This window comes from Acartia tonsa, chromosome 9 (assembly GCF_053477335.1).
Source record: "Acartia tonsa isolate MP-2025a chromosome 9, ASM5347733v1, whole genome shotgun sequence".
NCBI classification, from domain to species: Eukaryota; Metazoa; Arthropoda; class Copepoda; order Calanoida; family Acartiidae; genus Acartia; species Acartia tonsa.
Window position 1 is genome coordinate 8,696,106 of NC_137268.1, and position 23,831 is coordinate 8,719,936.

The window sequence follows — 23,831 nt, forward strand, 5'->3', positions numbered from 1 at the left end:
GATAATAGTCTGAATGGTCCTCTTTCAACCCTGACATCAAGGAGAGAACCTTTTATACATCTAGATATACAGATGTGGTCTATCTGTTTAAAGTTTCTTTGATCTGGTGATCTCCAGGTGGCAGTATGAATCTTCTTGTATTTAAAGATGATTCCACCAATGACAAGTTTGTTTTCAGTACAAAAACTTAAAGTCTATCACCATTGTCATTTTCCTTGCCATTACTTAAGCCTAGGCAAATTTTTGCTGGTCTGCGGGAATTCAGAATCATCTGCCTGACTAGTTCTTTAGCGGTTTCCCAGCCAAACATCATATTGTTGTTTCCAACCTCTACTTCGTTCCCGAGCCCAAAGTTAAATTGGTCTTTACTTTGTGCAGATTGAACGTGAGCAGGTTTTTTCTATGGAAGGATTGTTAGCCCCACCCAAACCCCCTGAACTGGGGGAAGTTACCAGAATTTAGAAGGGGAAGGATTAAAAAAGATGAAAAAAATTCCCAGAGATGTCTAAGGAGTAGGGGGGAGGGGTTGAAATCACCCCCCCCCCCTAATTTTTTTAAAAAGATATATAGCAGATAATACCCCCCCACCCCATAAAAGTGTTACCCCTGGGGTAAATATATTTTAGGAAAATAAAATAAATTTCAGCACTTTTCATGCACTTTTTACACCCCCCCCCCTCTCCCCCAACTGTGAATTATTCCCCATAGATATGGGGTAGGGGAGGGGGGCCAGTGGGGGGGTATGTTATATCTTGTTGAGTTTTGAAAAAAAAAATTTTTAAATTTTTAAATTTTGCATTATTTTCAACTATCAAAATGTTACCCCCCTCCCTTTTTAGGGGGGGAAAGGGGGGGGCCCTGCACCATTTTTTTTTGGGGGGGGGGGCACACCCCCTCCATAAATTGGTGTTGAAACAGGACATGTGATAACTATTACTGCTTTGTAACCTCCCTTCTACTCCAAATTTTGTAGGAAAGAAAACATTTTTGGTGAAATTTATTACACCTAACATAAATCCTGTGCAAGCCTTTTAAGTCAATTTTTTTTAAAGTTGTAGATTTATTTGGATAGAGTGTTCAACAAGCTTTACAATGGTAGGTTTAACATTTTTGAGGCTCCTACACAACCATAAATATAGGAAATTTAAAACTACACATGTAAAATGTAGCAATTCATGGTTCTTAATATTTATTCCTAAAATTTATGTACAATTTTGGACAAAAAAATATACCCCAACTTATAATTTTTATAAAAAATTTTGGCACAAGGTAGAAAAAATGCAAATATACCAAATTTAATGTATGAAAGTGTATTTTTTGCATTTGTCATCAAAAGAATCACTGAACATAAGAAAAATCCTGAAAAATTTATATCAAAATACCCTAGTGAAAGCCTTTCTGAGAATAGATTTATCAATAAATTTTCTCCCTTTGGTTAAAATTTTCCTTGTAGAGCAAAAAGTAAGAAAGCTACAAAAAATTTTAAGCTATGTCTGAAATTGTCATTCAATAGGCTTTCCAATGGTAGGTTTAGCTTCCATGAGTCTTTCATACAGCCAAAGTTATAAAGGTTTGAATCCAAAGCAACAAAATCGCAACAAACAACCTTGATTTTTTAGGGAATTTGGTCTGTTAACTTTAAAATGGAATAAACCCCAAGAAGGAACAGCTATGATTTTAAGAAAATCAGTTCCTGGCCCTCCAATGTGTATATTTGATGGCCATATAGTCCATTTTTATGGTAGGTTTTGTCAAACTTCTTTTGCCTTGAGGACCACTGTGTAGTAACCAATACACATTTTATTTTTGGGCTTTACTTTTAGGGGCTTGTGGAGCAAAAGACCCCCAAAACTAAAAATATTAGTTCTGAGCTTATTTATTAAGATATCAACTAGATTCTTTAAAGAAAACTTTATTAAAATAACTGATATAAGTAACCATTACATATTTAATTTTGGGACTTTCCTTCTAGCGGCTTGTGGAGCAAACGACCCCCAAAAACTAAAAAAAGAAGTTATGAGCTTATTTTTAAAATATCAGCCTGATTTTTTTAAGAAAACTTTTTTGACATAACCGAACTAAGTAACCATTACACATTTCATTTTGTAACTTTCCTTTTAGGGGCTTGTGGAGCAAATAACCCCCAAAACTAAAAATATTATTTCTGAGCTTATTTTTAAAGATATCAAACTGATTTAAAAAAAAACTTTACTAAAATAACTGAACTAAGTAACCATTACACATTATTGATATCTTTAAAAATAAGCTCAGAACTCATATTTTCAGCGTTTTGGAGGTCTTTTGCCCAACCAGCCCCCAGAAGGAAAGACCCAAAATGAAACCTGATTTTTTTTAAAGAAAACTTTTTTAACATAACTGTACTAAGTAACCATTACACATTTCATTTTGGGACTTTCCTTCTAGCGGCTTGTGGAGCAAAAGACCTCCCTAAACACTTAAAATATTTTTAAGAGCTTATTTTTAAAGATATCAACCTGATTTTTAAAAAAATCTGTTGTGGCTACGTAGTTTAGTTATGTGAAAAAAGTTTTCCTCATAAAATCAGGTTGATAGATATCTTTTAAAATAAGGTCAGAACTAATATTTTTAGTGTTTAGGGGGTCTTTTGCCCCACTAGTCCCTAGAAAGAAAGTCCCAAAAATAAATCTGTAAAGGTTACTTAGTTCGTTTATTTTTAAAAAGTTCTTTGAAAAATCAGGTTGATATCTTTAAAAATAAGCTCAAAACTCCTTTTTATAGTTTTGTGGGGTCTTTTACTCCACAAGCCCCTAGAAGGAAAGTTACAAAATGAAATGTGTAATGGTTACTTAGTTCAGTTATTTTTAAAAAGATTTCTTTAAAATTCAGGTTGATGTCTTCAAAAATAAGCTCAGAAATTCTATTTTTAGTTTTGGGGGGTCTTTTGCTCCACAAGCCCCTAGAAGGAAAGTCCCAAAATGAAATGTGTAATGATTACTTAGTTGAGTTATTTTTAAAAAGTTTACATTAAAAAAATCAGGTTGATATCTTAAAAAACAAGCTCAGAACTCGTATTTTTAGTTTTGAGGGGTCTCTTGCTCCACAAGCCCCTAGAAGGAAAGTCCCAAAATGAAATGTGTAATGGTTACTTAGTTCAGTTGTTTTAAAAAAGATTTCTTTAAAAAAAAATCAGGTTGATATCTTCAAAAATAAGCTCAGAATTCCTGTTCTTAGTTTTGGGGGGTCTCTTGCTCCACAAGACCCTAGAAGGAAAGTCCCAAAATGAAATGTGTAATGGTTACTTAGTTCAGTTATTTTAATAAAGTTTACTTTTAAAAAATCAGGTTGATATCTTCAAAAATAAGCTCAGAACTCCTATTCTTAGTTTTGGGGGGTCTCTTGCTCCACAAGCCCCTAGAAGGAAAGTCCCAAAATGAAATGTGTAATGGTTACTTAGTTCAGTTATTTTAATAAAGTTTTCTTTTAAAAAAATCAGGTTGATATCTTCAAAAATAAGCTCAGAACTCCTATTCTTAGTTTTGGGGGTCTCTTGCTCCACAAGCCCATAGAAGGAAAGTCCCAAAATGAAATGTGTAATGGTTACTAAGTTCAGTTATTTTTAAAAAGTTTTCATTAAAAAAATCAGGTTGATATCTCTAAAAATAAGCTCAGAACTCCTATTTTTAGTGTTTTGGGGGGTCTTTTGCTCCACTAGCCCCTAGAAGGAAAGTCCCGAAATTAATTTTTAAAAGTTTTCCGTGTACATCCAGTCATATAAGAGCTTTTACAAAAAGAATTAGGTCGATAACTATAAACACAAGCCCATACGTCCCTCCCAAAATTTGATACTGAATTTCATTTCCTATAAGTGTACAAACTTCCCCCCCCCCCTTATTCTTAAAACACAGGATTGGTACCTATGTTTATCTAAAACTCAAAATTCAACAGTTCAAAAAGGCAGATTTTTAAGTATCAAAAAAAGATCTATTTGCGTTTATAATCCTTTAATGAATATAATACCTATGCCTTTTTAGAAATTAAGAAAAGATAACTAACTTTTTTATATTAGCACTTATACTTATTATATTAAGATAACACGATTTTAAAGGTAAAATCTATAGGTAGGTACTAAAATATTATTAGGTATAAATACTTTGTATAAAAATACTCTCTATTCACACAAGTTACATATTTTAAACAGTTTCTAGGCGAGAATAAAAAGCCGGAAAAAGATTTGGCTCAAATATTGAAAAAAATAATTAGGTAAAAAGCACGTGTAACTTTACACCCTCACTTTGAGCTTCAATAAACAATGGAAAAAAAGAGATTTTGTAAGTAATATTATTTCAGGTTTTTATATAAAAAAAGCACTTAAATAAATTGCTTTTAGATTGATAGGGAATGTAAAATACCTTCTTGTTTAAATTGACAAGTAAAGGCCAAACATTGACCTCGTATTTTCTACATTAAAAGAAAGGAGGCAAAAGCATGAAGCTTGCATTGCGGATTTATATAAATGTGTACGTTTTAAATTAAAAATAAATACATACTTACAGACTTATAAGGGGTAGTTATAAGTTTATAACGGTCGGTGTATTTATAGTCATTATAGAAAATTCTACTCGTTTTAAAAAGAAATTTCTAGAGAAGCCAACATGTTAACAAGATAGACTAACCCCGTCAAGATAATTAAAAGAACTTTTTTTGTGGAATGTATAATCTGCACATTTGGGTTTGTATAAACAAGATGTCTGTAATGTTTATAATGTGTTTACATTCACTTTGCAATCTGTTTATAACACACACCACTTGTTGGATAGGACAATGCCCCATTTTGAAAATATTAGGTTTAACACAAATTAAAGACGATATCACTATATCAAATCAAAGTAACAGGATGTCTGTCCCTGTGTCTGTATTACTGTAACAAAGGATATCGCTATGGTTCTCCTTTAAATTGAAGCTTCTCTTTGGTCCAGTTAAAGTTGCCACTATTCTCCATATCCCAAAAAGAAATCGACCCTTGAATAAATACACCTTTCCCTTCCCCACATTTTTAAAAACTTAATGCCTGTAGGGACGTATCCGATGGTAAAGTATCAAAATATCCCACCTGTTGAACACCTTGATTCAAGGTAACAATTTGACTAAGGTCCAAATGGCCTAAATCATGCGACAGGGCCGTGCTACCGTCTTGCTGTACCGGGGGATGATGCTGGGCGTAGGACATCACCGCTGTAGGCGGCAACAAATGAGATTTTGGCCCACCGTTGCCACTTAGCGACGCAGCAATCAGCGCAGTTCGTTGGCCGTTGTTAACAGTCATATCGGTCATGGCTCCGCCGGCCGATACCGGCAACGTCATGATGGAGCCGCCGTTTTCCTGGACTAATTTTACTGTTAGTGGATTGTAGGCAGAAACTGTGGAGGAATGATTGTTAAGCATACCGCCGCTGGCGATATGTTGTTGTAGCACTGACGTAGTATCATCGCCGAGGCCGTTATTTCCCGCCGTAGCAGTAGTTACCAACCGTCCATAGATTGGATGTATGTGTGAAACGGTGGATAAGCTTTTCATGTCTATGCCGCCGCCAACGGCAGAGTTGATATCCATCGTGCTGGTTAACGGTATCGGCCGTTCCATCGCCAGAATATCAGTTGGGCTGTGGTAGAGGGTCAACGGACCGTTTGCGTTTAAAACGGTCGTGTTGGTTGGTACCGCCGTCATTTGGAACTATGTAAATTAATGTATTTATATAAAAAAATCAATAATAACTAAAACTATAACTGTTATATTAACACAATTTTTTCACAGTCGTTGAGATTTTTAGTTATTTCATTCCAATTTTAACTAAAATATTATAACATATAGCACTGTAGGTTGTTTTATATAAAGGGTAGGTAGATAGTAACCACTACTGATTAGTTACAGCATCAGTGATCCTTGGTCAAGTAACATAGCCACACATATACAAGTAAAATTTTAAAATTCATTTTAATTCTGAAATATAATAACAAGCTTGTCAAAGATTATAACGTAGTTAATAAAATAAGATCATTAAGATCGTGATAAGCCAAGTTATTAAAAACCGGTTTCATCTAGTTTATACAGTCAGTAACTTAGCAAAACAAAAAATATAGCTTTAACATTTTACGAACAAGTAACTAAAAATCTCAATTTAAAAAAATTAAAATGAAAAATTACTTTCATCAAAACTTATTAGAATAATTCAATAAATTTAAATACCTACCTAATATTAATTTTTATATAATATATATTATATATATACAAATGTAAGTCTTAGCTAGGTTTTTAATTTAGTAAAAACGTAAAAACACAATTAAAAATGGGTTTAATTAATAGAAGAAATCTAAATTTATCTCATAATCATGAAATTGATAGGAAAATACGAGAAAAATGAACAATAATAAAAGAAAACTCTTTTTTATTTTAAGATACCTATTAAAGTAAAAACTAACTCAAATAACAAAATCTTAATTTCAGAAAAAAGTTTTGAAAAATTAACGTAAACATTAAAATTGAAAAGTTGTTCAATAGCAGAAAAGTATAAAAAATATAAAACAATATAAAAAAAAACCGGATAGGTAAAAAGTGCATATATGATAAAAGATTCACTTTTTACGTCATAGTTTTAAAAAAGCTAAATGACGTATAACAAAACTATATCTTTTTATGACTAATAAAACACTTTTTATTTATAAAACAGCTTTTTAGGTTTAGTAACATAAATATTTCATCACTTTTAACCATAACTAAAGTTTAACTAATGTGTTTAAAAAGATGCTTTTTTGATGTTTCTCTCTCTCTCTCCCTCTCTCTCTTTTCTCTCACCACTGGCACACAGCTTAGCCTGGGTGTGTGAGAGTGTGTGTGTGTGAACTTGTACCTGTCTGTTTACGTGTGTGTGCGTGTGTATTTCTCATCTACTAACTGCGGCCATCTTGAAAAGTTTCATTGCGGAGCACCTTCAGCTGGCCCAGGATGGATAGAGTGCATCGTTTTTTTTAATTGGAAAATTTTTATAATGCATTTTAGATATTTAAAACAAAAAAGATTTTTTCTCCCTTTTAATTGAACAGTAACCCTTTCTGTTTTTTTCCATTAAACCATTACTGGCCACTGAGCTAATTTAGTTTTCAATTTTATAGAATCTTATATGACTAATTAATAATTAAAAGGTTTAATCAGCTTTTGTAAATTGATTTTTTTAGATGCTATTTGTCTTTCTTCTGTCCCTGAATACCCATTTGAATACATAGTTCCTATATACATAATCGCAATTCCAGTATTATTTTAAAATTAAATTTTTCTGCCAAATCTTAATTAATTACCAACCATAAAACGATAACAAGTTCCAATTTTTAGAAAAGTTTTTAAAATCATATTTTCTATCCCCTTTTCCATATAAATTATGAACCTTAGATTATTCATCAGCGACGCTCGTAATTCCAAATTATAAAAAAGAGCTTCTTATGAGAAAAAATTCAAAATCGATGCTGTCTATTCAATGCCCTTGTATCTGTTGCTTGGTTGAAAATGAAACGCCATTCCAAATTTAAAGCCCATGTTTGGCTTAACATGCTTAACAATTACTAGATATCGCTTTTTCATAAAGAAAGGTGAACATTCTGAATTTACAAAAGGCTAATAATTGAATTTTTACATGAAGGATTAAAATTGAAACATTTTATTTTAAAAGGGTAAAAAATTTAAATGTCCTTTTGCCGAAATGTCTGCTTTTATATTCCAGATCCTTGGCAATTTCTCCTTGAAACTCAATTTCGTTTTTAGAACTTTTGGACCCCTTTTTTCTACCAACCTCTTTTTTTTCGTAAAGTTACAAATATAATTTGCGAAACGCCACTGAAAAGCTTAAACAAAAAATATAAAAATCATTTTTAACATAATGATTTGAAGGGAGTGGGGTGGGTTATATCAGTGAAATTTTTTGTCATTTTTCTTTTACGTCGTCGTCAAGTTGACCCCATTTCGCCTTTGGGATGCGCTCTCAAATTTTCAAAAATAAGTTTTTTATTATACTCACTCCCTTTTATGTATGCCTTGCGAATTTTTTTTAGCAAAATGAAATATTTTTTATTTCTTCGATGTCCAAAATATCTTTTCCCCCCGTTTTTAGAAGCAAAAGGGTAAATATACAATCTTCAGAACATTTTCAGCAATTAGGACATGCATCTAATTCGTTTGTTCGGAGAATTTTTAATACGAAAAAGATGGCATTTTTACAACCGTAAAATAAAATTTATAATCTAATAAGATAAAATAATCGCCTAATAGGATTTTTACTTTAATTATTAGTTAAAAATAAATAAATGGGAAAAGTATGTATTTATATATATTAAAAGTGTTTATATAATGCAGCTTTCCTCCAAAAGTAAAATAACAAAAATATAGTATACTAATTCCAGTTTTGAAGGCCCTGAGGTGCCAATGAAACGGACCAACAAGTGAAATAGTAGAAAAACTGTCTAAACTAGCAGATATTATTCAGTTTCGAAGCTAAACTAGAATAAAGATTATCATGTATAAGGCATAAAAAAATATATGTACATTTGGCAAAATTTGATGTTTTTTACCACTTTACAGTACTAGATGTAATTCTGCTAGTTTTCTAGGGCATGTGCATGTATTTTTGACTGTGGTTTATACATTTTGACATAAAAACATTCAGTTTATTTCTGCTGGTTGTTGAATTAGTACCGTCCAACATAAATGCCGCGCTCTGCGCATATTTATAATATTTTGTTTACATTTGAAATTCGAATTATTACAATATTGAAATTTAGTGTAACAATTGATTGCACCCCTCTACCATCTAGGGGCTTAATGTATTTAAAGTGACTAGAAAAATAGCTTAAAACCATCCTAAGTCATAAATTTGTAAATAAAGTAGCTTAAAACCATCATGATCCCTATGTTGAATCTTTAGATACCAGATATTAAAAAAACCTTGCTATTTTATGTAATAGAATTAATAACATATGATTTAATGTTATAAAGATAATGAATGGCAGGACGATTAAAATGGTTTCCAAAGTAGGAGTTATTTTCGTTCAAGGAGCTTAAAGGAAAAAGAAAAAAATATGAATTAATAAATGTATATACGATGATTCAAAGGATCGATCGAAGGGATAGTTGCACAAAGTGCATTTAACGAGTTGGGGATATTTGTATAGGTGAACATTTAAATGCTTTTGTAGAATTTAATATATATAGGTTAGTTATAAAGATATTTAAAATAAAAATAAACTTTTAGCAGGCACTTATTGAGTAACGTCCCAAAATGTCTAATGTTTGTAGGTAAAAGTTACTTTTTCAGTCTTGATAGTTTCAAAATTACGTGGTAGAAAATTGAAATTCTTTCAAATATATGCCATATAAATATAGTTTAAACCATTGAACAGGAAAAATTATGTGGTTCACTAAATTCAAATTCAAATGCATTTCGTGCAACTACCCCTTTTTAGTTAAAATGCTATATAGCTTGTTTAAACGTACATACTAATCAAAATTCAATACAAGTACGTTCCTTATGCTTTTGAACAAGACAACGTGATACTGTATAATTCTTAATTAATCAATTGCAATATTCCCTCTCCTCCCCCTACCCCCCCCCCCCCCACTCTACATCCGCCGAATGAAACTTTTAATTAAGGCACTTCATTAAATCATGATTAATTTGTTTACTTACTAGCTATTTACCTAGTGTCTAAACTTTTCAACCAAACTAGATATGCAAATAACCTTGTTCAATATACAAACCTGAATTACCAAATAAATTAATTAGAAATATTTTTTTAGACAATAAAATGATTGTGTAAAGATTTATTTAACCACAGGCTAAACTGAATCCAATCATATTGAAAAAATGGCTTGCAGCCGAGTACCGGGAATGTTCAATTTGAGAAATTTATCCAGCTTTCCTTCTATCATTCTTCCAGCAAATTACATTTCAGTAGCTAAATTTTCATCTTTAACAACATTTAAAAGTTATAAGAACAATATAAATGCTAAATCTTGTGATATATTAAAACCAAATGTATTTGACGTTAGTCTGGAAATGAACAGAAAAGCATCAAACTCGACTATGAACCAAGCAGAAGTTGATAAATTTGCCAAAATGGCCGGGGATTGGTGGAACCCCGATGGCGTATGTAAACCCTTGCATTCCATGAATAAGGTTCGAGTCCCTTTTGTACGAGACAGACTGGTGCCTGGGAATAATTCAGCCCAACCCTTGAAAGGATTGAATATTCTGGATGTTGGATGTGGAGGAGGTATTTTGTCAGAACCCCTGGCACGTCTTGGTGCTAATGTTACAGGAATTATGCATTTTTCACTTAATGATATTATATACTTCTTCTATTTAAATTTTTACAAAGAAAATACCTATATTCACAACATTGTTTTGTTCTCAACACAGCATAAATTACATTTTAAATTTTATTTTAATATTCGTAAAAAATTGACTGTGATACGATGCTATATATGAATTTTTAGTATTGTAGAGTACATATTCTAATTCAATGGATATTAATCGGTTTTGAAGCCATTCTGGAAAATCTATTACTAAGTATTTGAAATGTATCAATAAAACAGGAGTCGATGCTTGCAAAGAAAACATAGAAATCGCCAAGTTTCACAGCAGCAAAGACATTCTAACAAAAGATACAAACTTTATTTGCTCAACAATTGAAGAATATGCAGAAACCAGTGGCATCAAATTCGATGCAGTGGTCGCCAGTGAAATCATTGAACATGTTGATAATCCCCAGTTATTTATAACATCCATGTCTTCATTATTAAAAGATGGAGGTGATTTATTTATCACAACATTAAATCGCACAACTCGTAGTTGGTTGTTGGCCATTGTGGGAGCTGAATATGTGGCTGGTATGCTGCCCAAAGGAACCCATAATTGGGAAAAGTTTTTAAAACCGGAAGAAATTGAAGAAATGTGCGAGAAAGCCGGCCTGGGTACAAGAATGGTTAGTGGGATGACTTATATTCCAGTTGTTAATAAATGGATGTGGATACCGGATAAAAGTGTAAATTTTGCTCTACATGCTTCTAAGTATATAAATTGATACAATATTATATATTTCTATTTCTTTTAATATACTAAGGTAACTTGTTTTGTTATTTCTATTTTACATAAACAATATAAATCACGCGGTGGCCCTTTGCTTTTAATATATATCCTTATTTACTTAACAAATATTTGTTAAAAAATCACTTTTCATTGTTCCAGATTTAGAATGGAGGAGTCTATAACAGAATATGATAATGTACCTTTTACATGTTACTGCTGTAGAAAGCTTATCCATGGATTTCAAAACTTTGAGGCATGGCATTGTTTATTCACAACAAATATACTTAAATCATTTTTTAAACAAAAAAAAGAAAAGATTTAACTAACTATGTAGATTGTATAGATTTATTTTGTTTGCATCTGCAGCCTTGGCATCTAGGGGAGGTGGGGACAGAAAAATGCACAAAACCAACCAGGGCCTTTATTATGTGAAACTCCATAGTCGGTTCAGTGGTTAGAGGGATCTTAATGGACAAACAACAACCTTATGCTTTATATAATTGGATTTAAGGGGGTGGGGGGGTTAATGCAACCATCTCGTAATCAGTGAGCAAATGGCACTTAGAATTCGAATTTCGATCTCAACTTTTGCATGAGTAATCCTTGGTAGGTCTATTTTCCCTAAATCGAACAAAAAGTTGGAAAAGTAACGGCTAACGGCTGGCGGCTCAGCAGTTTTGCCATTTTTTTTATATCTATAGTACAAATTATTCACGAAACCTATCTCCACCTTATTCTCGTTGCCACTCCAAAACGCTATCAAACGGTTCTAGACGGTAGTTGTTGGTACTAGAAGTTTCAAAAATGGTTATTGCTATTATTTAATACTAGAGTTGGCTCGATATAATTATCTCCCTATTGGCTAGTTTTCTATATGCATATCTATTTCTCAATAAATCTATTTTCCTCACCCGGCATTACTATCTAAAAGAAAGTAAATATTTAATAATTTAAATGATTTTTAAAATATTTTTTTAAATTATATTTTTTTCTTTACATTACCATCACCAAAGGGTTAATGATGATGATTACAATTTTAGTTTAATATTTGAACACACAAAATGTCGCCACAATCGAATTCTTTTAAAACATAGTTTTCTTAAATTTATCATATTATAAATTTAAATTTTCTTTTTTATGATTAGAAATTAAATACATCAATATAAGGTAAATAGCAACATGAAATGAAAAAAATGAATTTATTTTTAATAAAGTAAAATAATGGGTCTTAGCGTTCTGGGCAATGAGAGTTTATTATGGATTATTGGAGCACTATGAGTTTTAATCATATATTCCTTGGAAAACTTGAGCTCGTTTATAGACATTTATTTCCTATATAGATCTGACATGGATCTTGAAGCAATTAAGCAGGCCGTTTTGTACATGTTAAAAATTGGAAGATTTCATTAAATAAAAGTAATCGCAAATATACTTAGTAAATGAATTAAACCAAAAATATGTTTTAAATAGTTGATTCCTACATAATTGCTGATGAATTTACCCTGAAAATAGGCAAAAAAAACGGTTAAACGGCTGAGCCGCCAGCCGTTACTTTTCCAACTTTTTGTTCGATTTAGGGAAAATAGACCTACCAAGGATTACTCATGCAAAAGTTGAGATCGAAATTCGAATTCTAAGTGCCATTTTCTCACTGATTACGAGATGGTTGCATTACCCCCCCCCCCCCTTTTTGAATTAAAAGACAAACATATAATAGCAGAAAACATAATTTCAAATGAACTTACTAACAGAAAACTTAAGAGCCAATTAATTGAAACAACAATCCTATTATCCCCAGAACCATCTTGAAAGTTCCCACTACAAATGTGAAATTTGTGGCCGTGCATTTCGCACAGAATCAACCAAACTACATCATTATAACATTCACAGTGTGGGCAAAGGAAAATGGAATACCAGACGTTCGTATATAGGTAGGTAATAGTTATTTCTTTCATCGTATTATAAACGGCTTTCCGCGGATATAGAATGTACAATTATAAGATTAAAACCAATTTTTTTAGCCCCGTGATGCCGAAGGCACGGGCTAAAAAACTAGTTTTAAACTTATGATTGTACATTTCTATTTTCGTAGAAAACTGGATATAATACGATGCTAGACATAGTTTTTTCGTATGAATGAGAACCGGTTCCTATCCACCGGATTCGAATGAATACGAGAAAATATCTTAATTCTGCCAAACTCGAATGTTTAAATCGTTTTTCTCAATAATGTTTCTTTTTTCTTTCGTAATCTACCTAATTATTATTTATGATACGTCCTTCATAAAGCTTAATATATGGTGGGGTGTTGGTATTTCTACAAATATCAAAAGTACACTCAATGTGTTTATTTTGTTGTCAAATTTTTTAGTCCTTTTTTACTTACTAGCAAATTTTACAGGTTGTCAATTATCATTTTTACACCCATGTTGGGCCGTCAAATACACAGTTTTTGTGTCAAAAATAATTCTTACATTAGAATTGAGTCGCAAGCAGACAAACGTGCAACCTAATTGTAACACTAATAGGTGTTTCAATTCAACGTTTCATTTATTGAATATATCATAAAGTATATTTAAGGAGGGACAATGGCTAACTCCGAGTCGAAAGAGTTTGTGAGTATCCAGTTCCAATGCGAGTTTTGTGAAGAAATTTTGGCAGATATATTTGAATGGAAACAGCATAGGGCTGACACTCATAGCATGGAATACATCCCAAATGCTTCACAGGCAAAGCTATCAACAAATGATAAAATAGTCTGATTTTTGTTTAAACCCCTATGTTATTTTATTTCATGTCACCAGGATATTTAATATTTTGAGTAATTTAATTGAATGGATAAAAGCAAATTTATTAAAAATCAACCTATTTTTTACCAAATAGGTAGGTAGTAAATATTATCTATAATACAAAGTAGAACGATGTCTGTCTGTTTGTTTGTCTGTCTGTCTGTCTGTTTGTTTGTTTGTAGCGAAGGATCTCGCTAACCACTGAACCGATCGGGTTCTCCTTAACAGGGTAGTTTCTCATATGTCCCTGGAAGGTTTATAACTATTTTGGGGGAGGGTACCACCACCCTCCCTAGAGAAATTAAATTTTTTTTAAATTTCTCAATTTTAGAAAGAGAGTTCAACGAAAAACAAACATCAAACGTAATTTTTTTTTACTTTTTCTTTTAAAATCTAAAATAAGAAATTGAATTATTAAATTCGACTCTCTCCTCCTCAAGTGCCCCTAGAGGCCTCTAGGGGCATAGCCGCTAGTTATTTATAATGCGTATAGATTTAATACAATTAGGACAAAAATGCTTGAATAAATGTCCTTAAAACTATTTTATTACTTACACCTTTGTAGAAGTGAAGATACTCTATAATTTACTGTCAGCCCAGTCCGTAACACTATGTGATTTTTTTGCTGTTATTCTAGATAGATGGTTGAAATAATTTATTATGAAGATTCCATTTTAAATTACTGTATCCTTATTTCAATAAATATTTCTTTAATTAAGAGACAAAAAGTTTCTAGGTACATGTAAAGAAGAATAATTCTAATTTCTTTACAAAATTATTTAAATGATTTAATATAAAACCTATTTTTGACAACTTTGTAACAAGGAACCACTACCCGACCCAATGTCAAACCTGGACCTAGTGATGACCAAACTGAATGTAAAATCTCAGAAGTCGTACGCCTACCTGATCAAATGTCCTGCTGAAAGTTGCGGATTTTTCCCAGCCACAATGATTTATAATCATATTAATAAAGACCATCCAAATTCTACATTAAGGTGTGTATGTATGTCATTAATAAAGGCGACATTTGATAATAACATCCGTTAGTTAGTAGCCTAGCGCTTAAACATAAATTATGATATAGAAATAATAAAAATAGGAACAAACAGACGGACAAAGAAAGATGTATAGTAATAAGCTTTTTTTTGTCTGAAACTAAAGATAGAAACAAAGTTCAAATTGGTTTTACTTTACAGGGAAGCTTTACTAATTTCTTGGTGGTTTTTGGCTATTTTGCTGACCTCCTTCACCCTTCCTAGAGAGGCTGTGACCGAAGCAACTAGTTACAAATAATTTCTTTGCAAGAAATCTAAAATTAGTAAATAATGAAAATCAATTTAGGTATAATTGTTCAATTTGTGGAGATATATTTGTATCCGAATATGATGTTATTGAACACAAAGCTCAGGCCCATGCTGGTTCTAATATAGATGAGGATGGAGGTATGAGTAAATGCAAATAATGTTATGTTCTTGAGTGGTTTAAAATCTCTGAAACTGCTTAGCTGCTTTCTTTATTCTTAAACTAGCTTTATTACCTAGATCAGTAAACTAAATTTATTTAACATATTCTCATATTTAGTAAGACGATGTCTGTAAGTCTGAGTGAATGTGTGTCTGTGTGCAACGAATGGTCTCGCTAACCACTGAACTAATATGGTTATCTATAATACAAAGTAGCTTGATGTCCGTCCGTCCGTCCGTCTGAAGCTTAAGATCTCGGTAACCACTGAACCGATCGGATTCTACTCTTTAGGGAATATACCTATATATAGACTATTTTCTTGGGGGATGGGACACCCCCAACCCCCCCCCCCCAAAAAAAAAAAAAAATCCCCCCCCCCCCATTTTATTTTGCAGAACATTTCCTTGGTCCTTTTTTTAGCAGAACAATTCCTTGGTCCTTTTTTTTGCTAAAGATTTCCCTGGTCCTTTTACGAATTTCGCCTTCATTTTTTTTATCACCTCTTGGGGCAAAGCCCCTAGAGGCTAGGGGCGAAGCCGCTAATTATTTATAATATAGCTTCGCATAGTTCCTTGAATGGTTATAATTAGTTTTGGGGTCCTATATCCTTAACAAGAGAAATCGCCAAAAGAAAAAATTCCACCGCAAAAAAACGTCAATTGAAAATGAGGGGAGGGGGGGGGGGGTTGATTTACCCTTCATCCCAATTCAAGTGCCCCAACTGCTAGTTGCCGCTATTATAATATAAATCATTAATCATCTAGGAGATGTAAGTATGGAAATATTAGAGGGAGAAGAATTATTGGATGGTACTGTTAATATTTCCACAACAGAAGAAGGAGGGGTTACTGTCACTGTACAGTCTACACAAGGCATTTCAATTAGCTAGATTTAATCATGAAATTTTAATTCTATGATTTAGATAACAAAAAAAAACTTTCTTTACTGTTATTGATATTATATCCTTTTTATAAGAAAGAAAGCTTTTTGTGCGTAAATCAATGAACCGATTGAGTGCTCTATTTTAGTTAATTTCACTGAGTTTTTCTTGGATGGTTTTAGGCTATTTTTATGCCACCTATATCCTCATTTAGTATACCTGAAAACTAGTGTCGAAATAACTAGTTTTGATCAAAATAAAACACATTATTAAACTGCAAAGGTATATCTCTAAAACTTTTCAGTAGTATTTAACCTCGTAAATTCTAGACGTTTTTACGCCCATAGCCTCTTGGGTAAAGCGGATAAGGTCAGGAAATAAGCATTTATAAAGTCTCCGTTGAAATACAATCATTTAGACTAGCAATTTCTGAGGTCTATAGCTTCAGATAAAGAACCTTAATACTTGTAGGATATTAAATCTGGTTAATTGAAATGAACTCTTGTAGATGTTCTTGATACAGTATTTAACAATCAGACCGCCCTTGTACAACAAACTGGTAAAAGCAATGCTGTTTTCCTTTCTAAACGTGATAATATGCATTCAGGAATGGAATTCTTTCATCTTTTACATTTTTTTTCGAGTTTATGTTTTATCATACTTATGTACTTTTATAGGTACTATTGTATATTTTTGAAAATAGTATATCTTATAATATATTTTTCTCCAAATTATTTTTGTGATTAACTGATTCTTAGAATTAACAGCATATGAAAAATCCTTTGTCAAGTAATAACTTATGTTATCTAACTTATTAGTTGGATCAAAATCTTTCCCATTTTCCTTAATATTAGTGTCCAAACTTTTTCACCAATACATAAGGGTCATTTAGTTTACCTTAGATCCATGCTTAAAGCCAAAGAATTGCCATCAATCAGATTCTAACACTATCAGCCTGCAGCAAATCCAGTTGGACAACCAGCAGCCCCCGACCTCAATAGCCACAGTAAGCTACAGCACAGCCACAGTTGAGGATAACACACCAGAATATATTACTTTTGTCGAAGGCAGGGTTATGTGGATAAGTTAATAAGTAAAAAGTCGGGAAATAGTTATTTATCGCATTGTATTATAGACACTGACAGCTCTTCTTAGATATTAGAATGAAAAAAATTATGATTAAAACTGGTATTAATGTATGATTTTTATTTTAGTATGCGTGGAAAATTGTCTGGAATATGATGCTATAATTGATTTTTAGGTATGGCTGAGAACCGGTCCTAATACAGCGGATATTAAACGGTTTGGAAGCTATACTGGAAAAGTATTTATTTGCTTGAAGAAAAAGTATATTTCCTAAAGAGACAAACCTAATCACTTATCAGGCTGTAAGAGAGATCTTAATATTCAGACAGACAGACATAAATCGTTGTACTTTGCATTATATTTTAGATTAAAAGCAAAAACATCTTAATTTACAATAATATAACATTCATAATTTTGTCATAGGAAAAATTGCCATACATCACTTCTTAAATAGGTACCTAGTATACAAAAGTTTGTCAGAACATTTCAATTAAAGTGTGCAATCCTTATAATAAAGTAACAGGATATGTGTTTGTATGTCTGTCTGTACCGAAGGATCTCGCTAACCGCTGAACTGATCGGATTTTCCTTAACAGGGAAGCTTCTCAAAGGTCCCGAGAAGGTGTATAACTATTTTGGTGTAGGGTACCAACACCCTCCCCAGAGAAATTGACAAGAATAAAAAAAATTTACAAAACGCCACCTTGCGGATATTTTTGCAATTAGCTCAAAACAAATCTAACAACATCTATCGGCGAAAAAAATAATTTTGGTAAATAGCTGATTTTAAAATAGATTGAAAGAAACAATTTTACGTGTCCCTAGAGGCCTCTAGGGGCGTATTATATATCACTTGGATTTTATCATCCTGTTAAGTCAATTTATTTTCCATTGTCTTATCCCCATGTCCCTGACTATAGGAGATCAATATGTAGAAGAAAAGAATGATTTACAACTGAGCCTTTTGATTACAAGAGCCCCCATCAATAATTCAAATCAAAATAGGAAAATATTTTTATTTTTCAATATGCGTCAGACCTGTCCTTAGTCAATACTCAATTAGATTAATTGACAAATTATAATTCCAACACATAGGATTGAAAGTCAAAGATAGATCTATTTTAGGAATAATTTGATTGATTTTTTTGTCTAATTGACTTTGCTTTTTTCATTATATTATTGCTCGTTTATTTTTGCTCTGCAAAGGACATTGTTCATTCTTGTTTTAAGTTTCCTTGTAAAACAAAATATTTTGCTAATAGAGGAAAGAAACCTAACCTAATGAAAGGCCCCCGTGGTCTGATAAAGCCTAAGACAACCAAAGTACGCCCAGATCTGGTTGGAACAGGTAGTAGCAGTATGCTGACTGTTCTAGCCCCGCACCAACAAGTTGCTCATCAACACCAGGTAGCGCCCAGGGATATGTAGGGATAGCACAATGAATATAAATCCAGATTTCTGTATTAGTAGATTAAAACCATTTAGAGCATTACGGATTGTCTTATTTCACCCCCCCCCCCCCGGCCCCCCCTCTAACAAGGAATTAGAAAGATAAACAAATAATCCCTTATTTTTAATTTTTTAAAGAATAAGAGGGTAGGGTAGGGTTTCTGTGGTTGATAGGCAATTTGAGGGAAATTACCCAAATCGCCTAGTTATTATTATTGTTATTTAGGTCCAACAGCAACATATAACAGCCCAACACCATCATTCACAACAGCCACGCATGATAGGAACATATACCCTATTAGAATCTGACTTTACATTTAACTGGCGGCTATGCCTCAAGAGGCCTCTAGGGGCTCTCTCGGGAAGGGAAGGGGGTGGGTGTTTGAGTCACCTATCCACTTTTAAAAGAAAAAGCCAAAAATATATTTCTTAGGGGAGGGGGAGAATTTTTCCAGAGGCTATTTCTTTCCTGTACCTATAAGAAGCTTCGCTGTAAAGGATAGCCATATCTTCTACTTAACTTTCAAAAATAAATTAACTTACTTTTTTCCCTTACGATTGAGATATCGTTAACAATAAATAGAAGAGACCCTTTTAATTACAACCCAAAAAAAAGAGGCATATATTTGATTCCAGTTGTCTCGGCTTCAGAAAATTTGGAGACCCACGGCCAAACCTACATAATACAACACGAGGATGGAACTCAAATACAAGAGATCCAGGTAAAGATATGATAACTCATTAGGAACTCAGGATGGGAGGGAGGGGACATTGGACTCTACACTTATGCCCAGGGTTTCGGATCCGGATCCGCAAGGATCCGCATATTTTCGAGTCCAAGGATCCGGATCCGGATCCTTGGACTCAAAAAAATGCGGAAAAAATGGAAAAATCTATCTAAAGGGGGGGGGGGGGCGAAAGTGACACTTTTTGAAACCAAAACTAAAAGTCAAAGGAACTCAACTAAAAAAAGTGTTACAGGTCTGACATTTTGCATGGCAGTTGCTTTATAGGGGTACAATATGGAACTGTGAGAAAACGGCGGCGCAACCGCCAAACCGCCGAGAAAAGGCAACAAAAATTACGGCGGGAAACGGCGGTTTTCGGCGGTTGCGCCGCCGTTTCTTCACAGTTCCATATTGTACCCCTATAAAGCAACTGCCATGCAAAATCTCAGACCTGTAACCCTTTTTTTAGTTCAGTTCCTTTGTTGACTCTTAGTTTTGGTTTCAAAAAGTGTCACTTTCGCCCCCCCCCCCCCCCCTTTATATTAAATCTTAGACATTCTCTTGATGAGAGCCAATCTTTAAGGTTTAGGGTCAGACTTGAAAATTAAAAGTATTTTTGACTTCGAATTAAAGAATAAATATTTTTTGAAAAGTTTGGTGATTTTATTTTTATTTTCAAGGATCCGGATCCGCACTGACCAAGTTTGGAGGATCCGGATCCGCAAAAAATCAATGCAAATCCGAAACCCTGCAAGTTATGCCAAAAGTTTTGTTGGCTCAAAATCAAAAAGAATGCAATTTTAAATTATTAGTGTCCGAGATTTTTCAATCAATTCAATATATTTAATCTACAGAAGGGGTACTTTTGTTATCATCTTTGGGGATGTGCATCATTTTATCCATAATTGTCTCATCCCTTAAGATCCCATCCCTGTATATATGAAATGTTGTCAATTCTTATTTCTAGGCGAAAGTAATCAGTGATGGCACCGTAGTGGAAGGTGCTGAGGTTGTTGGACATCATCCTAGTGTTGAAACAGTTCAGGAATTTAATATGATACCTGTAGTACCTTCATTATAAACTTGTGACCACGCTCCTAACATCTAGTGAATGTTTTGAACTATATGATAATTTTAAAAATAATTTGTCAAGTAAACTAGGCACCTACATGAAGAGAAATGTTATTTGATCCATTTTTCAGTACTGCTCCGAATCTGATTAATTTCCAATGGATAGGAACCGGTTCTGATCCCTGTCAAAAAATACATACCTTTCTGTTATAACAAATGAAACAAACAAGCATAGAATTAACCATATAAGTTTTTTTCTCGGCTAAAAACTGTCTTATCGTATTGTCCTACCCAGGTTATTGTAGGCAGTGGGGTCTGTTCTGTTGGCCCAAAACTGGCAGACCCATTTTAGATTTAGTCTGAAGTTGTTGATACACGTTTACAACGGTTTAAAACAAACCTGAAAGAAAAATAAACCAATAAGTAAAAAACACAACAGTTTCTTTATTTTTAAAAGTTACAATAAATATGTTTAATTTCTTAAGGTTTGGGCTTTCTACTTTGAAATTCTTAGGCATTTATCACTTGAATATAAGAGTCATTTTGAATTGTCAACAAGTACTTTTTAAGAATTGAGCTTATTTAAATATAACTTACTTCGCAAGGTTTTTATCTCCACGTTCAACTTGGCCCAGATGTTACACCAGAGATCCTCAACCAGCCTCTTCAAACAAAGCCGGCGTTCAAGTTTTCTTCACCACAGAGTGTTCTAAAAATTGGCTTTCATAAGATGACTAGCAGATAATAATTTAGTGGGAAATTATTTAAGGATTGGGCATATGTGAATTTCAAATCTTTCTTGGAGCAATTTTGTTTAGACTTATATGTTGTTATATTGAAGAACCGTACCTTTAATTGTAGCAGGAGCCGTTTCTAGCTACACCAGTTTGTCTTGAATACTGGGTCCAATCCTTAAAAAAGGAAAGTATCATTAGCATGGAGGAGAAATATGGCTTGTACAAGTTTCTTTTCTTCATGATTATTTATTTTTCTTATTTGTTCCAACAACAAATTAGTTACCTAGTATTCTGTGGGTTAAAGCAGCTCCTCAATGGCTAGTTGAGGCCCACGAAGGTCCAAGTCCACAAGTCCAGCTTCCCGGCCGTCCCAGGTTGCAATATCAACAGAACCGTTTCCCGTCAATCCTTAAATTAGCTCACATGAGATTGGAAATTTGTTAACATCTGAATTTCAAATTTCTATTTATACCTATCCCCGTTTTCTTTTCATTATTTTATGGGCTGTCTTTCTCTCATCTAATTGTAGAATTTTAAATGTTTTTACCTTGCAATAAGCTCATAGTACTTGGAGTTTCATTTTAATAGGTTTGCTTGACTTCTGAAATTATAATATGCCTTTCATTTTCACTGTTAAAATTCAAATGGATTTACAATTTAACATTACAAGATTCTTACATATAAATTGTTAACAAACAAATCTTTTTATTGAATCTACCTTTTTTTTTAAGGATTGACCACGCAGTGTAAAAAAGATGGAGTTTTGCTTTAAATATCTTAAATTATTTTAAACGTGGCCAAATACATAAATACAATTTTCTAGTCTGATACTTAAATAAATTGGTCTTTTAAATTTAAGAAGAAACAAATTTCAAAGGAAAATTAAGCCAATTTAATAATATAAACTACAACTAGGTTTCTTTGTTTCTCATTGAAGAAAGTAGCAGGTTCGAGTCTTCGCCTCTAGCCAGAGGGGGGAATCCATAAGCGTAGATAGGGAGGAGTTTCTGAGCCTCTAAACAGATAAATACTACACGTATGATGTAATTTATATACATTATAAGGGGGGAGGCGGATGTGCCACTTTTTGAAACCAAAAGTAAAATGAGCGTCTTGAGTTTTTTAATACTTGTCATTATTATCTTTATATATAATATCTTTTAAAATCTGGTTCGATTCTCGGAAGTGAATTATAGAGAACACCAAGAACATTTTTTTTAGGACATATGTGTAGCACTCATAAGGAAAAAGGATAAGAGGATGAATACTCACCCCTTTTTCATGGTAAAATACTACTTCCCCATCCCTAAATTTAGAAGCAGACGAAAATCAAAAGCCGCCCAGGGCTTTTTGTAAGTCAATCATGAATAATAATGTGAATAAAAAGAAAAGCGATATTTAGCAAACAGCCGTGGGCGGTCAGAATCAGCTGAATGTTCATTATGAAAAAAATTTCCCCTTTTTTAGAAATAGAAGGATTCATCTTTCATGAACAAATTTTTTTAAATAAAAATAAAATTCTATGTAATTTTTAATTAAAACATTTACACGAAAATATCTAATCTAATATTCTTGCCCTAAATATGGAAATAGTAGGTAAAAAGTAAAAAAATATTTTTTTTTAAAATAATTTTTAATCCTCCCATTTGAAAAGTAGTGGAATAACAATAAATTTTAGCGCGGCAACAGCGCTGAGTAGGCCTCAAGGCCCACTGCCTATTTTCGTCTTCTAGTTGCTTCGATTCCTCTCTTTTATTTTTTTCTCTATGGTAGCACTTAATTTTTTTTAAATTTAAAAAATGCCTTATAAAATATTGCTAGAATCCGGAATCCGAATCCGCAAAAAATCGAAGTCTGAAATCCGCCATTTTTTGGACGGATTCTTGTAAGAATCCGAATCCGGTTCAAAAATTTGACGGATTAGGTATATTAATAATTAGGCATTATATTAATTTGAATCAGGACCTACAAGGCGAGGTGGGTGAAGAGCAGACAATCCTCCATGTGCCAGCAGGGGATGGACAACAACCAACCTTTGTCATTCAGTCACAACAATTTCAAGTCAGCTAGAATGTTTGGAGTTTGAGGTCAATACTGGCGATCAAGACTCTTGAGATTGATTGTAGAACGTTATATAGTTTCAAACCGTGTACCTATTGTTCACAAGTATTTCTTTTCCTAGATTTCTTTATATAAAATCTTATTTTCAATACTTCCTTTTAAACAATTTTAATATACAGAAGGGGTCATTTTGTTTATCATCATTCGAAATGTATTTTGATTTATCATCAACTGTCTTATCCCTTAAGATCCCTGCATTTTTTCCGTATATGCTTTTTGTACCTGCCAAGAAAATGGGATTTTTTAATCGATTTCAAACATTATAAAAAAAGTACCTGAATTTAATTATGAATTGTGATTAAAATATGAACTAAACATTGTAAAGTTGTATTTACATAAAAATCAATATAAAATTAATGATAATGAAAGTCTAACTTGTTACTTATTAGATA

The 23,831-nt window shown here is 32.8% G+C and overlaps 3 protein-coding genes and 1 long non-coding RNA gene across 5 annotated transcripts in view; 2 read left to right on the forward strand and 2 right to left on the reverse strand.

Moving 5' to 3' along the window:
* The window catches only part of LOC145328155 (serine/threonine-protein kinase minibrain-like), a 48,319-nt gene extending 42,145 nt beyond the window's left edge, over nt 1–6,174 (reverse strand). Inside the window, exon 1 of the mRNA XM_080171738.1 lies at nt 5,093–6,174. Coding sequence (XP_080027864.1) covers nt 5,093–5,707 — 615 coding nt within the window. The 5' untranslated portion in view covers nt 5,708–6,174. The remainder of the gene's footprint in view (nt 1–5,092) is intronic.
* A 3,636-nt stretch (nt 6,175–9,810) lies between these two features.
* On the forward strand, nt 9,811–11,271 carry LOC145328160 (ubiquinone biosynthesis O-methyltransferase-like). The gene is made up of 2 exons (XM_080171743.1): nt 9,811–10,337; nt 10,615–11,271. Exons 1-2 carry the CDS (start codon nt 9,888–9,890, stop codon nt 11,104–11,106), a joined length of 942 nt encoding a protein of 313 aa, XP_080027869.1. The 5' UTR covers nt 9,811–9,887; the 3' UTR covers nt 11,107–11,271.
* On the forward strand, nt 11,225–23,807 carry LOC145328159 (uncharacterized). The gene is made up of 14 exons (XM_080171742.1): nt 11,225–11,364; nt 12,910–13,042; nt 13,692–13,840; nt 14,726–14,898; nt 15,245–15,345; nt 16,132–16,239; nt 16,756–16,850; nt 17,182–17,314; nt 18,254–18,333; nt 18,591–18,740; nt 19,009–19,064; nt 19,417–19,504; nt 20,478–20,551; nt 23,277–23,807. Exons 1-14 carry the CDS (start codon nt 11,278–11,280, stop codon nt 23,386–23,388), a joined length of 1,539 nt encoding a protein of 512 aa, XP_080027868.1. The 5' UTR covers nt 11,225–11,277; the 3' UTR covers nt 23,389–23,807.
* LOC145328162 (uncharacterized) lies at nt 20,862–22,346 on the reverse strand. Of its 2 annotated transcripts, XR_013882356.1 has the most exons (5): nt 21,866–22,346; nt 21,602–21,726; nt 21,431–21,492; nt 21,179–21,290; nt 20,862–20,981 (listed from the first exon to the last, which is right to left on the reverse strand). It is a non-coding gene; the product is annotated as an uncharacterized LOC145328162 (long non-coding RNA). The 2 variants fall into 2 exon arrangements; XR_013882355.1 differs by having other exon boundaries at nt 20,862–21,290.
* Nucleotides 23,808–23,831: the final 24 nt, after the last annotated feature.

Excerpts from the sequence above, each read along its gene's own strand:
- LOC145328160 (XM_080171743.1), top strand. The coding sequence starts at position 9,888 with ATGGCTTGCAGCCGAGTACCGGGAATGTTCAATTTGAGAAATTTATCC. Across the intron at positions 10,338-10,614 it reads CACGTCTTGGTGCTAATGTT|ACAGGAGTCGATGCTTGCAA; the intron begins ACAGGAATTATG and ends TGTATCAATAAA.
- LOC145328159 (XM_080171742.1), top strand. The coding sequence starts at position 11,278 with ATGGAGGAGTCTATAACAGAATATGATAATGTACCTTTTACATGTTAC. Across the intron at positions 17,315-18,253 it reads ATATATTACTTTTGTCGAAG|GAGATCAATATGTAGAAGAA; the intron begins GCAGGGTTATGT and ends CCCTGACTATAG. Across the intron at positions 19,505-20,477 it reads CTCAAATACAAGAGATCCAG|GCGAAAGTAATCAGTGATGG; the intron begins GTAAAGATATGA and ends TCTTATTTCTAG.